We start from the raw sequence: 16,447 nt of genomic DNA on the forward strand, positions 1-16,447 counted from the left end.
GTAATATCTGACGATACACAACAATACACACAGCTACATTTTTTTTAAATGTAATTAACAAAAATTGAAATTTTCGGACAAGCAATGTCAGAGTGCATTCAGAAAATATTCAGACCCCTTCCATTTTTTCCACGTTTTGTTACGTTACAGCCCTATTCTAAAAGGGATTAAAAAATCATCAATCTAAACACATTACCAGGGCCTCCCGGGTGGCGCAGTGGTCTAAGGCACTGCAGTGCTAGCTGTGCCACCAGAGATTCTGGGTTCGAGCCCAGGTTCTGTCGCAGCCGGCCACGACCGGGAGGCCCATGGGGCGACGCACAATTGGCCCAGCGTCGGCCGGGTTAGGGAGGGTTTGGCCGGCAGGGCCCGATAAGGCCGGCAGGGCCCCGGCAGGGCCCGACAAGGCCGGCAGGGCCCGACAAGGCCGGCAGGGCCCGACAAGGCCGGCAGGGCCCGACAAGGCCAGCAGGCTCATTGCCCACTCACGACTCCTGTGGCGGGCCGGGAGCAGTGCACGCTGACCAGGTTGCCAGGTGTATGGTGTTTCCTCCGACACATTGGTACGGCTGGCTTCCGGGATGGATGTGCATTGTGTCAAGAAGCAGTGCGGCTAGTTTGGGTTGTCTTTCGGAGGACGCACAACCTTCGCCTCTCCCGAGTCTGACCGGGAGTTGCAGCGATGAGACAAGACTGTAACTACTACCAATTGGATACCACAACATTGGGGAGTAAAAAGGAGGTAAAAAATGTTAAACATTTTTGCAAATGTATTAAAAATTGAAAACAGAAATACCTTATTTACGTAAGTATTCAGACCCTTTGCTATGAGACTTGAAATTGAAATTTTGTGCATCCTGTTTCCATTGATCATCCTTGAGATGTTTCTACAACTTGATTGGAGTGCACCTGTGGTAAATTCAATTGATTGGAAAGGCACCCACCTGTCTATATACGGTCCCACAGTTGACAGCGCATGTCAGAGCAAAAATCAAGCCATGACTTTGAAAAAATTGTCCGTAGAGCTCTGAGACAGGATTGTGTTGAAGCACAGATCTGGGGAAGGGTACCAACACATTTCTGAAGAATTTAAGGTCCCCAAGAACACAGTGGCCTCCGTCATCCTTAAATGGAAGAAGTTTGGAACCACCAAGACTCTTCCTAGAGCTGGCACATGACTGCCCGCTTGGAGTTTGCCAAAAGGCACCTAGACTCTGACTATGAGAAACAAGATTCTTTGGTCTGATTGAACTCTTTGGCCTGAATGCCAAGCGTCACAAAACCTGGCACCATCCCAACGGTGAAGCACAGTGGTGGCAGCATCATGCTGTGGGAATGTTATTCAGCGCCAGTGACTGGATCGAGGGAAAAATGAACAGAGCAAAGTACAGAGAGATCCTTGATGAAAACCTGCTCCAGAGCGCTCAGGACCTCAGACTGGGGTGAAGGACAACGACCCTAAGCACACAGCCAAGACAATGCATGAGTGGCTTGGGGACAAGTTTCTGAATGTCCTTGAGTGGGCCAGGCAGAGCCCGGACTTGAACCCGATCGAACATCTCTGGAGAGACCTGAAAATAGCTGTGCAGCGACGCTCCACATCCAACCTGACAGGGCTTGAGAGGATCAGCAGAGAAGAATGGGAGAAACTCCCCAAATACAGGTTTGCCAGGCATACCCCTGAAGACTCGAGGCTGTAATCACTGCCAAAGGTGCTTCAAAAAAGTACGGAGTAAAGGGTCTGAATACTTACGTAAATGTGATATTTCAGTTAAAAATGTAGTTTGAACTTGTTTTTGCTTTGTCATTATGGGGTATTGTGTGTAGATTGATGGGGGAAAACAATTTTATAATAAGGCTGTAAATTAACAAAATGTGGAAAAAGTGAAGGGGTCTGAATACTTCCCGGATGCATTGTATTTGTATTTATTAGGGATCCCCATTAGCTTCTGCAAGGCAGCACTCCAAGCAGTTTAGTCACCTCAACTTGCTCAATTTCCACATCATTCATTACGAGACGTAGTTGAGGTTTAGGGTTTAGTGAATGATTTATCCCAAGTACAATGCTTTTAGTTTTGTAAATATTTAGGACTAGCTTTATCTTTGCTACCCATTCCGATACTAACTGCAGCTCTTTGTTAAGTGTTGCTGTCATTTCTGTCGCTGTAGCAGCTGACGTGTTGAGTCATCCGCATACATAGACACACTGACCTTACTCAAAGCCAGTGGCATGTCGTTAGTAAAGATTGAAAAAGCAAGGGGCCTAAACAGCTACACTGAGGAATTCCTGATTCTACCTGGATTATGTTTGAGAGGCTTCCATTAAAGAACACCCTCTGTGTTCTGTAAGACAAGTAACTCTTTATCCACATTTTAGCAGGTGGTGTAAAGCCATAACACATACGTTTTACCAGCAGCAGACTATGATGTCAAAAGCTGCACTGAAGTCTAACAAGACAGCCCCCACAATATTTTTTTAAATCAATCAGTCATTTGTGTAAGTGCTGTGCTTGTTGAGTATCCTTCCCTATAAACGTGCTGAAAGGCAGTTGTCAATTTGTTTACTGTGAAATAGTATCTGGTCAAACACAATTTTTTCCAGAAGTTTACTAAGGGTTGGTAACAGGCCGATTGGTCGGCTATTTGAGCCAGTAAAAGGGGCTTTACTATCTTAGGTAGCGGAATTACTTTAGCTTTCCTCCAGGCCTGAGGGCACACACTTTCTAGTAGGCTTAAATTGAAGGTGAGGCAAATAGGAGTGGAGATATCGTCCGCTATTATCCTCAGTAATTTTCCATCCAGATTGTCAGACACTGGTGGATTGCCATTGTTGTTAGACAAGTCATTTTTATTTACATTATTTCTTAGTTTGCAGTATGTTTGCAAATCCGATGGGCTTTCAGACTTAGTGTATGTACAGTACCAGTCAAAAGTTTGGGCACACCTACCTATTCATTCAAGGGTTTTTCTTTATTTTTACGGTTTTCTACATTGTAGAATAATGGTGAAGTCATCAAAACTATGAAATAACACATATGGAATCATGTAGTAACCAAAAAAGTGTTAAACAAATCAAAATATATTTTATTTTTTACATTCTTCAAAATAGCCCCCCTTTGCCTTGGTGACAGCTTTGCACTCTTTGCATTTTCTCAACCAGCTTCAAGAGGAATTATTTTCCAACAGTCTTGAAGGAGTTCCCACATATGCTGAGCACTTGTTAGCTGCTTTTCTTTCACTCTGCGGTCCAACTCATCCCAAACCATCTCAATTAGGTTGAGGTTGGGTGATTGTGGAGGCCAGGTCATCTGATGCAGCACCATCACTCTCCTTCTTGGTTAAATAGCCCGTACATAGCCTGGAGATGTGTTTTGGGTCATTGTCCTGTTGAAAAACAAATGATAGTCCCACTATGCGAAAACCAGATGGGATGGCGCATCGCTGCAGAATGCTGTGGTAGCCATGCTGTTTAAGTGTGCCTTGAATTCTAAATAAATCAGATGGTGTGGAGGTTCTTTGCTGGTTACACTATCACACCACCTCCATACTTCACGGTGGGAAGCACACATGCGGAGATCATCTGTTCACCTACTCTGCGTCTCACAAAGACACGGCGGTTGGAACCAAAAATCTCAAATTTGGACTCATCAGACCAAAGGACAGATTTCCACCGGTCTAATGTCCATTGCTCATGTTTCTTGGCCCAAGCAAGTCTCTTCTTATTGGTGTCCTTTAGTAGTGGTTTCTTTGCAGCAATTCGACCATGACGGCCTGATTCACACAGACTCCTCTGAACAGTAGATGTTGAGATGTGTCTGTTACTGTAATATTTTATCACAAAGGTGATTTTTATTTTTGTTGATTTAAAAAAAAAATAATTGCTTCCCCTAACTTGAAACTTATGCTCCGCCTATGCAAGCAGTCAATGCACCAGATTTCTTAATGCAATCACAGGAAGAACACTTTTGTCTTTTGGCCTTTGTTAAAAAAGAGGGGGATCCCAGCTTTCCATTGCTAATTTGTTTATTTCTTTACGACTACAATTGCACACGTGGCATCATTTAAAATTTAAAAAATGCAGTTACAACCACACAACCGGAGTTTCAAGCATGGTTTAGGCGCAGCTGAGCAACAGAGCTCTTGAAGGGGCAGTGGCATCTTAAAAGGGCAATGACATACTTTGTAATACAATAATTACTAATAATATATTTTTTAATAATGATTTATTCTAATAACAATCAGGATGTCCAATGGGGTAAATGCAGATGGAAAAGCACCATGCTTCAACCTATGTATTTATAGCCCCTATGCTGCATCTGTTGGGCTACAGGTGATAATGCTTATTGCTAATGGCACATCTGATAATGCATAGGCTATATGCATGGTCCAATATGTTAAAATAATTTAGGGCTCATTATGGAGGTGGATATTATATTTTAGATGGTGTCAGCATAATTTTATTTTCATTCATTTTGGAGTAGAATGTCCTTTTAAAAAGGCACCAGAAGTGAGCTTCTCAGTCCTACGTATAAATTATTCTGGGATGGACCCTGGACCCACTAAGAAAGGGGACTGGAATTGGTCAAATTCGCATTTACAAAATGATCCTCATTCCCTAAAAGCATGATGGTCATGATTTTCTTTTACGTGAAAGGGGAGGTTAACTTGGCCCCAGACAATTGATCTGAGATTGACTTAAGTTTTTGCTTTAACCCCAGAATAGAATAAATGATAGAGATGAACTGACTGCCTCTCTCCCTCTCATCTCTCCCTCTCTCTCCTCCAGGAGTAAGAGTGGGGAGTGTGCGATGGAGAGAGTGATGGCGAGGCACTATGACTTTGACCTCACCTACATCACCGAGAGGATCATCTCTGTTTTCTTCCTGCCCGATCTGGAAGAACAATGTTACCGCGGCAACTTACAGGAAGTGGCTGCCATGCTCAAGTCCAAACACCAAGACAAGTTCCTGGTGAGTTGGGGGGGAATGAGTACCGTACTTGGAAAAAGGCAATTCACATGTCCAAAATGTGAACGTTCAGGCACCAAACATAACAAAGTAGACCGAAACAGGTAAAAACTACCTGGGGATTTGTCCAATGAGAAACACAATTTTTTTTTGCCCATTACAAAACGTTTTAAAACGTTTTCCATTGCGTGTGCTAATGTACTTTTTCCATTGCATGTACTAATGTACATTACTTTGGTGCTGGGTACATCAATCGATACATACGACTAACAAGAAGCCTGCATATTATTGTGGCTACCAAAAGTTAGTTAATTGTCGGTCAGCCAGGGGTGGGACGACATAACCTTCGAGGTTCGATGTACAGTAGCTGCAGGCTGTTGCTCCAGCCAAGCAGTAACACACCTAATTCAACTTACAACTAATCATAGTCCTCAATCAAGGCTTTGAGTTTTAAAATTAGGTTACTGCTGGGCTGGAGCAAAAGCCTGCACCCACACTGGCCCTCGCAAGTTAAGGTTGTCCACATCTGGGCACATATTCACGGAGTGTCTCAGAGTAGGAGTGCTGATCTAGGATCCGGGCCCCCTTGTCCATGTAATCTTATTCATTATGATCCAAAAAGCAAAACTGATCCTAGATCAGCACTCACTGCTCTGAGTATGGACCCTGATTTGAATGGAGATGAAAGGAGACAATTTGTTGAATGATGCCGTCAAAAAAAAAAAAAATCTATTGCCAAGGCTTGTTTCTCCCCTAAATGTTTATAAAACCGAAACAAAGATGTTTGTTCGTGGTCCATGTACAACGGTGTTTTCTATCATAACGATTACTAACCATTGAGCTTGCGCCATCTTCCATTACTCTTTCATATAGTTAACAAGTGACGATTGCTCATTCTTAGGGCCCGGTTGGGTATATTAACTATGTTACTTTATGGTGTTATAAAGAAGCAATACAAACAGTATATTGTTTTTTTGTAACAAAAGGTCATTGTTTTGTTCCACCCAGCACTATGTCAGACAACTTGCGGTCAATGTTGAGACAACGGTGTGTGGTGGTTACTGGGTGTGACATTGTTGATTTCCCCTTCTCTTTGTCTCAACGTCTGCTTCTCCCAGCTCTTAAACCTGTCTGAGAAGCGTCATGACATAACCAGACTCAACCCCAAGGTAGGATGACCACCATAGAGATGCAATATAATTGTGCAATATACCTGTAATTGAGTGTGTGAGGACCACTCTCCAGAGTGCCACTAGTATAGTGCTCTCAAATCCTGGTTCCGATCACTGCTTCCCATAGAAGGTTTATCCAGAGATGGATAACTTCACTGTGTGTGCCAAACTCAGGTTGAAGACTTTGGTTGGCCAGACCTGCACGCCCCACCCCTGGATAAGATCTGTGCCATGTGTAAGGCCATGGAGACCTGGCTCACCTCTGACCCCGGCAACGTGGTCGTCCTGCACTGCAAGGTCAGGGGAGAGGCGCTACTGTTGCGTTGCTGCTGTTTGCATTGTTTGTATGGTTTGTTCTGTTCAAATATGTCCAGTTGGCCTACATAGCTCTCTTCTCTCTTCTTTCCTCATCTTCTCTCTCACAGGGAAACAAGGGGAGGACGGGGGTCATCGTGGCGGCCTACATGCACTACAGCAAGATCTCCGCAGGGTATGTGATGACTGTGTCCTCGGCCGTTTGTGTCCACATGCATACTGTCAGTCATGTTGATGCCGTACGTGGGTACACTTGTACAGAGAGTTCTTGATGCTATGTTTGTGTCTATGCAGGGTGGACCAGGCCCTGACCACTCTGGCCATGAGGAAGTTCTGTGAAGATAAAGTGTCCTCCTCGCTTCAGCCCTCTCAAAACAGGCAGGAGAATCGCTCTTTTTTTATGTCATGCCACTTTTATGTCGTGCCATCTTCCCAACTTTTCTCCTCCTTGTATGTTGCAGCTAGGTTGTCACCTGTTTGAGTATGCACATCCCTCTTAATTCTAAACGCCCCAATCTCTCTCTCTCTTCTCCTCCCCAGGTATATCTACTACTTTGGGGGTCTGCTGTCGGGGGCGATCAGGATGAACAGCAGACCTCTGTTCCTCCACCAGGTCCTCATCCCCAGCCTGCCCAACTTCCAGGCAGCAGGAGGAGGTCAGTGTCCTCCTGTACAATGTGATGTAGCAGTGTACACTACACTGTTAAATCTGTGTTGTTTCAACTCAAAGATAACTTACCACGATGCCTTCCTGTTCAAGGTGAAACAGAAAATGTTAAGATGGAAATGAGGAAGTCCGTGTGTGGCTATGAAATGAGTTGGAACTTGTTAGTTTACTACTGTTAAAGGCGTCAGCATGCTTCAGTTCGGCTGGCGCCGAGCCGAACGAGTGTTCTTGCATACTCCCTGAAAAATAGCACTGTTAGTCCATTTTGAGACGCTGTAGCCAGTATACACTTCCTCAAAATAGTCCGAATTAATCTTAGAGTAAGAACCTCAAGAGATCTGTCATTAATTTTGACAGTTTTGCCGAGGTGATGTTAGTCGTGCAATTTTACATCCAACTAAGATGTTGGGTGCATTATTTCTCAACAAAAAAAATGTGCATGAACTTGTCATCTCTCACTGGATGACAACAAGACTTTATTGAAGAATCCCTACTGTTAAACAAATAACCGACGATAGGGCGTTGACTTCGGCTACCGACTTCGGCTTTCGGCAAGACATTTTTTTTGTGCTGGAAAAACCCTTACCGAAGTCCAAAACGAACAAAAACTTTAATAAATGTTGTCATAATATATGCACTATCTCTTCCGAACTGTTCCGGCTGGGAACCATGCGGACGCCTTAAGGAGTACTAACATTAGTATTTTTAGAATTTGCAACTACAATTCCTTTCACTTCAAACCACTTTGGGGGGATAGATTACCTCCACTTCTTTTTTTAATGACCTCACATCAGCATAATCTTTCTCCCCCTGCTCTCTCTCCTTTCCTTCATTCCTACACCTACTCGCTTTCTGTGCAGGTTACTATCCTTTCCTGAAGATCTACCAGTCTCTACAGCTGGTCTACACATCAGGCATCTAGTGAGTTAATTATGTTGTTAATACCATATGGTCAGTATATTTGTCACTGTGCTCCCTTTCCACCTTCAGACGCAGTAGGTACTTGGGTACCTTTGTTGGGACTTTATTTATATGTGCTACCGCCTGTGTTTACATGTGTGCTGGTCTGTGTTTATTCCAACTGAACATTGTTTGCCTGTGTTTTACTACCTTGAGGTGTGTTTTACAGATGATCTAATGTGTTTTGACTATGTTCACGTCTCTCTCTGTGTAGTGACCCCCAGGGCTCCAGGGCGAGAAAGCTGTGTGTGACACTTGAGCCGGCGCTACTGCTGAAGGGGGACATCGTGGTGAGTGTTAAACAAAATGGACAACACAGCAACTAGTCATCACTCCTCTCCGTCTTCATCTACCAGTCCCGTCTCCTTTTCTCTTTGACCCTTTCAACAGCTCGTATCTGTAAAGCTTCAGCCATGGATCCACTTTCAGGCAAATTATCCTCCATGTTGCCACCAAATATTCCATGACAATAACGTCATTTGAACTAGAATGTGATTGCCTAAGTCCTAAGTCTCAAACACAGTGTCCGTGTAAATAATAGTGTGGCCACTTAATTGCGATCTGTGTTTCTCTTCCTTGTCTCTTTCTCCAGGTGAAGTGCTATCACCGGCGGCCGCGTGGCTCAGAGAGGGAGGCAGTGTTCAGGCTGCAGTTCCACACCTGCACGGTGCACGGAGCTCAGCTGTGGTTCGGCAAGGGAGAGCTGGACCTGGCCTGTGCAGGTAGGTACCAGGGGTTGGATTAGTCAGCAGTATACCACCCAGAATCCCACTGCTGGCTTTCCTCTGAAGGTAAGCAGGGTTGGTCCTGGTCTGTCCCTGGATGGAAGACCAGATGCTTCAGGAAGTGGTGTTGGGGGGCCAGTAAGAGGCCATCTTTCCTCTGGTCTAAAAAAAGATACCAATACCCCAGGGCAGTGATTGGGGACATTGCCCTGTGTAGGGTGCCGTCTTTCGGATGGGACATTAAACAGGTGTCTTGACTCTCTGTGGTCACTAAAGATCCAATGGCACTTATTGTAAGTGTTGGGTGTCCTGGCTAAATTCCCAATCTGGCCCTCATACCATCATGGCCACTTAATTATCCCCAGCTTCCAATTGGCTCATTCATCCCCCTTCCTCTCCCCCGTAACTATTCCCCAGGTTGTTGCTGCAAATAAGAATGTGGTCTCAGTCATCTTACCTGGTAAAATAAGATTTAAATAAAAGTAAATAAAATAAGAGGGGAATGGTTGTGTTTCAGGACGAAGTGCAATCGCTCATTATCCAAAGCAGTCAGACAAACGCAAGCGCACATTCTCACTAGCTCGCACGCTCACACAGACACACCCACACAGAAATCTGACTCAGAAAATGCCACATTTTTATGATTACATTATTTAACAAATATTTTCGAATAGCATATTGCCATAAAAATTAACAATGTATCAGCAAACGTATACCTACCAAAATTCTAACTTATACCTCAGAAGCAGAGAGGAAGCCCATCTCCACTGCCAACTCCAACACTCCCGGTATGGCCTCCAGTTTCTCCATCTCCTCATCAGAAAAGAGCCACTGTTCGTCAAAGCTCCCATGTTGCCTCTTCCACTACTACTTCGTCCTCAGTCAGACAAGGCCTGTTTCTTCTGTGTCACTGGGTGCATGTGGGACTCTCTCCAAGTCAGGCCTCTACATCAGCTCCCTGTAGTAGAAGGATTGAAGCTGTCAAAAGTACTCGTAAAAGCACTGGCTGTTGTACTGGAGTATGTGGATACCGCTGAAGTCGGAAGTTTACATACACCTTAGCCAAATACATTTAAACAAATTTTTTCCCAAATCCTGACATTTAATCATTGTAAGAATTCCCTGTCTTAGGTCAGTTAAGATCACCACTTTATTTTAATAAGAATGTGAAATGTCAGAATAATAGTAGAGGATGATTTATTTCAGCTTTTATTTCTTTCATCACATTCCCAGTGGGTCAGAAGTTTACATACACTCAATTAGTATTTGGTAGCATTGCCTTTAAATTGTTTAACATGGGTCAAACATTCCAGGTAGCCTTCCACATGCTTCCCACAATAAGCTCGCACACACTTTTTCAGTTCTGCCCACAAATTTTCTATAGGATTGAGGTCAGGTCTTTGTGATGGCCACTCCAATACCTTGACTTTGTTGTCCTTAAGCCATTTTGCCACAACTTTGGAAGTATGCTTGGGGTCATTGTCCATTTGGAAGATCCATTTGCGACCAAGCTTTAACTTCCTGACTGATGTCTTGAGATGTTGCTTCAATATATCCACATAATTTTCCGTCCTCATGATGCCATCTATTTTGTGAAGTGCACCAGTCCCTCCTGCAGCAAAGCACCCCCACAACATGATGCTGCGACTCCTGCATTTCACGGTTGGGATGGTGTTCTTCGGCTTGCAAGCCTCCCCATTTTTCCTCCAAACATAACGATAGTCATTATGGCCAAACAGTTCTATTTTTGTTTCATCAGACAAGAGGACATTTCTCCAAAAAGTACGATCTTTGTCCCCATGTGCAGTTGCAAACCGTAGTCTGGCTTTTTTATGGTGGTTTTGGAGCAGTTGCTTCTTCCTTGCTGAGCAGCCTTTCAGGTTATGTCGATATAGGACTTGTTTTACTGTGGATATAGATACTTTTGTACCTGTTTCCTCCAGCATCTTCAAAAGGTCCTTTGCTGTTGTTCTGGGGTTAATTTGCACTTTTCGCACAAGTGTGTTCATCTCTAGGAGACAGAACGCGTCTCCTTACTGAGCGGTATGACAGCCGCATGGTCCCATGGTGCTTATACTTGTGTACTATTGTTTGTACAGATGTACATGGTACCTTCAGGCATTTGGAAATTGCTCCCAAGGATGAACCAGACTTGTGGAGGTCTACAATTCTTGGTCTTGGCTGATTTCTTTTGATTTTCCCATGATGTCAAGCAAAGAGGCACTGAGTTTGAAGGTAGGCCTTGAAATACATCCACAGGTACACCTCCAATTGACTCAAATTATGTCAATTAGCCTATCAGAAGTTTATTTTAGCCATAACATCATTTTCTGGAATTTCTTTGAAAAATTTGTTTTAATGACTCCAACCTAAGTGCATGTAAACGTCCTACTTCAACTGTACGTGTACCAGAAGTCCTGGTACTGCTCCATGTAAAACCCTGGGAGACTGGGGGCGGCTGCCTGCACTGGTACAGAATAGAGCAAGGGAGAGGTAGATGGACACACTAACTGAGCTGTTGAACACGTGCTGAGTTGCACACCAGTCTCCCTCCCATGCAGCAGAGACTGTCTGGATTGGACTCGGCGGGGGCCTGGGGTTATTAGGGAGACTGAAGGTCTACTGTAGGTATGAGACCTCCTCAACATCTGAGGCAACAGGTGGGTGAATCATCCCAATGTACAGTACCAGTCAAAAGTTTGGACACACCTACTCATTCAAGAGTTTTTCTTTATTTTTACTGTTTTCTACAATGTAGAATAATAGTGAAGGAATAAATGGAATCATGTAGCAACCAAAACAGTGTTATATTTGAGATTCTTCGAAGTAGGCACCCTTTGCCTTGATGACAGCTTTTTGCACAATCTTGGCATTCTCTCAACCAGCTTCATGAGGTAGTCACCTGGAATTCATTTCAATTAAATAACAGGTGTGCCTTGTTAAAAGTGAATTTGTGAAATTAATGCATTTGAGCCAATCAGTTGTGTTGTGACAAGGTAGGGGTGGTATACAGAATATAGTCCTATTTGGTAAAATACCATATTATGGCAAGAACAGCACAAATAAGCAAAGAGAAATGACAGTCCATCATTACTTTAAGACATGAAGGTCAGTCAATCCGGAAAATTTCATGAACTTTGAACGTTTCTTCAAGTGCAGTCGCAAAAACCATCAAGCGCTATGATGAAACTGGCTCTCATGAGGACCGCCACAGGAAAGGAAGACCCAGAGTTACCTCTACTGCAGAGGATAAGTTCATTAGAGTTAACTGCAACTCAGATTGCAGCCAAAATAAATGCTTCACAGAGTTCAAGTACAGACACATCTCAACATCAACTGTTCAGAGGAGACTGTGTGAATCAGGCCTTCATGGTCGAATTGCTGCAAAGTAACCACTACTAAAGGACACCAATAAGAAAAAGAGTCTTGCTTGGGCCAAGATGAGCAATGGACGTTAGACCGGTGGAAATCTGTCCTTTTTGGTCTGATCAGTCCAAATTTGAGATTTTTGGTTCCAACCGCTGTGTCTTAATGAGACGCAGAGTAGGTGAACGGATTATCTCTGCATGTGTAGTTCCCACCGTGAAGCATGGAGGAGTTGGTGTGGGGGTGCTTTGCTGGTGACACTGTCAATGATATATTTAGAACTTAAGGCAACTTACCAGCATGGCTACCACAGCATTCTGCAGCGATGTGCCATCCCATCTGGTTTGCGCTTAGTGGGACTGTCATTTGTTTTTCAACAGGGCAATGACCCAACACACCTCCAGGCTATGTAAGGGCTATTTGACCAAGAAAGAGAGTGATGGAGTGCTGCATCAGATGACCTGGCCTCCACAATCACCCAATCTCAACCCAATTGAAATGGTTTAGGATGAGTTGGACCGCAGAGTGAAGGAAAAGCAGCCAACAAGTGCTCAGCATATGTGAGAACTCCTTCAAGACTGTTGGAAAAGAATTCCTCTTGAAGCTGGTTGAGAAAATGCCAAGAGTGTGCAAAGATGTCATCAAGGCAAAGGGTGGCTACTTTGAAGAATGTGAAATATAAAATATATTTTGATTTGATTAACAGTATTTTTTGGTTACTACATGATTCTATTTGTGTTATTTCATGATTTTAATATCTTCACTATTATTCTACAATAAAGAAAATAGTAAAAATAAAGAAAACCCCTTGAATGAGTAGGTGTGTCCAAACCTTTGACGGGTAATTAAAATGTTCTGTTAATTTGTGATTTTAAGAGTGACAACTGGGAAAAACGGAAGCCAGGAAAAACTCACTGGAGAAAATTGAATTTGGGGGGAAAATTATTTATTCAATGAAATAGAATGGGCATGGACTTTCAAATTAAATTAATATGGCTTGAGCTGCCATCTTCGATTATGATGTCTTAACATTCTAACATTACAATTAAATTTGTCATTAGAGTTATTACAGATTTTTCAAAGCAAGCCCTGTTTTCATTTCAAGTTAACGTATTTTAAATATAATTCAAGAGTACATATTCCAGAACATTTTTTATCTTGTAACATGTTTATTTCAACAGATAAAATGACTTGTTCTAAAAAAATAATAATAATAATAATGATAAACATCTGCGTTCCGCCAGAATTTGTTTCCTTGAAATGGTTCAATTCACATCGTCTACCTCCAAATAATTCAAGAGCTCCGCCAAGCCATGCTATTGCACTAAGTTATGCTACAGAAATAGATACACACATGCAATATAGACACAGATTAATGAAATCATCATACATGCGTATAAGATTAAAAGAAAAGCATACGTGACAAGGGCTATAGCCTGCTGAAGCCCAGGCCGTGAGCAGGCAAACAGGCCCAACCCCCACTCTTACACTGGCCCAAGCCAATGGCATGTACCAGATGCTCAGCAGGCTCTGCTCACACTTAGTGGTTTGAGGCCAAACCACACGACTAACAACATTGGACACTTTATGGAACAGTTATCCAAAATGGACACGTATGGATAAACCACTTCTCCAATCTTTTTGGCCCTATAACAAAGAACAAACAGCAAAAAATATACATGATCAAATACACATTTTAGAATCAACTATTAAAGACTACCAGAACTACTAGATTATCCAATTACATTGAATGAACTACAGGACAAAATACAAAGCCTCCAACCCAAAAAGGCCTGTGGGGTTGATGGTATTCTAAATGAAATGATAAAATATACAGACCACAAATGCCAATTGGCTATACTTAAACTCTTTAATATCAACCTTTTAGCTCTGGCATCTTCCCCAATATTTGGAACCAAGGACTGATCACCCCAATCCACAAAAGTGGAGACAAATTTGACAAACAGCAACCTTGGGGAAACCCTCTGCATTATCATTAACAGCAGACTCATACATTTCCTCAGTGAAAACAATGTACTGGGCAAATGTCAAATGGCTTTTTACCAAATTACCATACGACAGACCACGTATTCACCCTGCAAACTCAAATTAAAAAACATACACACCAAAAGAAAGGCAAAGTCTTCTCATGATTTGTTGATTTCAAAAAAGCTTTTGACTCAATTTGGCATGAGGGTCTGCTATACGTATTGATGGAAAGTGGTGTTGGGGGAAAAACATACAACATTATAAAATCCATCTACACGAACAACAAGTGTGCGGTTAAAATTGGCAACAAAAAAAAAACATTTATTTCAACAAGACCGTGGGGTGAGACCGGGATGCAGCTTAAGCCCCACATTCAACATTTATATCAACGAATTGGCGAGGGCACTAGAACAGTCTGCAGCACCCGAGCCTCACCCTACTAGAATCTGAAGTCAAATGTCTGCTGATGATCTGGTGCTTCTGTCCCCAACCAAGGAGGACATACAGCAGCATCTAGATTTGTAATTTTATTTAACCTTTATTTAACTAGGCAAGTTAGTTAAGAACAAAACTCTCCCCTAACCCGAACGACGCTGGGCCAATTGTGCGCTGCCGAACTCCTGATCACAGCCAGTTGTGATACAGCCCGGGATCGAACCAGGGTCTGTAATGACGCCTCTAGCACTGAGATGCAGTGCCTTAGATGCTGCGCCACTCGGGAGCAAGATATTCTGCCCAGACCTGGGCCCTGTCAGTAAATCACAGTAAGACAAAAATAATGGTGTTCTAAACAAGGTCCAGTTGTGACAGGACCATAAATACAAATTCTATCTAGACACCATTGCCCTAGAGCACACAAACTATAAATACCTCGGCCTAAACCTCAGCGCCACAGGTAACTTCCACAAACCTGTGAACGAGCTGAAAAACAGGGCAAGAAGAGCCTTCTATGCCATCAAAAGGAACATCAAATTCGACATACCAATTAGGATCTGGCTAAACGAAGAATTCACAAAATGGGACAAACACCAAATTGAGACTGTGTACAACATAAAACACCAAATAATGCAAGCCGATACCCGCTAATTATCAAAATCCAGAAAAGAGACCGTTAAATTCTACAACCACCTAAAAGGAAGCGATTCTCAAACCTTCCATAACAAAGCCATCACCTACAGAGAGATGAACCTGGAGAAGAGTTCCCTAAGCAAGCTGGTACTGGGGCTCTGTTCACAAACAGACCCCACAGAGCCCCAGGACAGCAATTAGACACAACCAAATCATGACAAAACAAAAAGATAATTACTTGACACATTGGAAAGAATTAACAAAAAAACAGAGAACACAGTGACAGAATACCTGACCACTGTGACTGACCCAAACTTAAAGAAAGCTTTGACTGTATAGACTCAGTGAGCATAGCCTTGCTATTGAGAAAGGCCGCCATAGGCAGACCTGGCTCTCAAGAGAAGACACGCTATGTGCACACTGCCCACAAAGTGAGGTGGAAACTGAGATGTACTTCCTAACCTCCTGCCAAATATATGACCATATCAGAGACACATTTCCCTCAGATTACACAGATCCACAACGAATTTGAAAACAAACCCAATTTAGATAAACTCCCATATCTATTGGGTGAAATACCAGTGTGCCATCACAGCAGCAAGATTTGTGACCTGTTGTCACAAGAAAAGGGCAACCAGTGAACAAACAACATTGTAAATGCAACGCATATTTACGTTTATTTATTTTCCCTTTTCTACTTTATCTATTTGCACATACCATAACATTTGTAATGTCTGGATTCTTTTGTAACTTTTGTGAGTGTAATGTTTACTGTAAACTTTTATTGTTTATTTCACTTTTGTTTATTTTCTTGTTCACTTGCTTTGACAATGTTTCCCATGCCACTAAAACCCTGAAATGAGAGAGATTTCTGTGATGTTTATCTCTCTGTAGATGACCGGTTCCCTCCAGATGCTACAGTGGAGTTTATCTTCTCCTACGGCCCAGAGAAAATGAAAGGTACTGCTCGTTTGTGTGCACACAACATACTTATTGTTTTTATACGTGCGTGCGTGTGATTTATATCTTACGTCTCTCTCTTCACAGGGCGAGAGTACCGTAAGAATGACCCCTCTGTTACAGTGGACTACAGCACTTCAGACCCTGTGGTGCGCTGGGACTCATATGAGAACTTCAACCTTCACCACCAGGATAGCATTGAGGGTAAGGGTGAAGCACGCGCGCACACACTATATCACACACACACACACATAAACC

The 16,447-nt window shown here is 42.9% G+C and overlaps 1 protein-coding gene across 6 annotated transcripts in view; it reads left to right on the forward strand.

Annotated features, from left to right (window-relative positions):
- LOC139564823 (tensin-2-like) overlaps positions 1 to 16,447 on the forward strand; it is a 75,071-nt gene that overhangs the window by 40,706 nt on the left and 17,918 nt on the right. For all 6 annotated transcript variants that reach the window (XR_011672829.1, XM_071384671.1, XM_071384679.1 and 3 more), the window contains 11 exons: positions 4,787 to 4,970; positions 6,086 to 6,136; positions 6,314 to 6,436; positions 6,565 to 6,629; positions 6,749 to 6,832; positions 6,995 to 7,110; positions 7,982 to 8,042; positions 8,296 to 8,371; positions 8,674 to 8,803; positions 16,124 to 16,189; positions 16,277 to 16,393. Coding sequence is in view for 5 of the 6 variants with exons in the window: in XM_071384671.1 (XP_071240772.1) it covers positions 4,787 to 4,970; positions 6,086 to 6,136; positions 6,314 to 6,436; positions 6,565 to 6,629; positions 6,749 to 6,832; positions 6,995 to 7,110; positions 7,982 to 8,042; positions 8,296 to 8,371; positions 8,674 to 8,803; positions 16,124 to 16,189; positions 16,277 to 16,393 (1,073 nt within the window). In the remaining variant the exon portion in view is untranslated. The remainder of the gene's footprint in view (positions 1 to 4,786; positions 4,971 to 6,085; positions 6,137 to 6,313; positions 6,437 to 6,564; positions 6,630 to 6,748; positions 6,833 to 6,994; positions 7,111 to 7,981; positions 8,043 to 8,295; positions 8,372 to 8,673; positions 8,804 to 16,123; positions 16,190 to 16,276; positions 16,394 to 16,447) is intronic.

This window comes from Salvelinus alpinus, chromosome 2, assembly GCF_045679555.1.
Source record: "Salvelinus alpinus chromosome 2, SLU_Salpinus.1, whole genome shotgun sequence".
Classification (NCBI taxonomy): domain Eukaryota; kingdom Metazoa; phylum Chordata; class Actinopteri; order Salmoniformes; family Salmonidae; genus Salvelinus; species Salvelinus alpinus.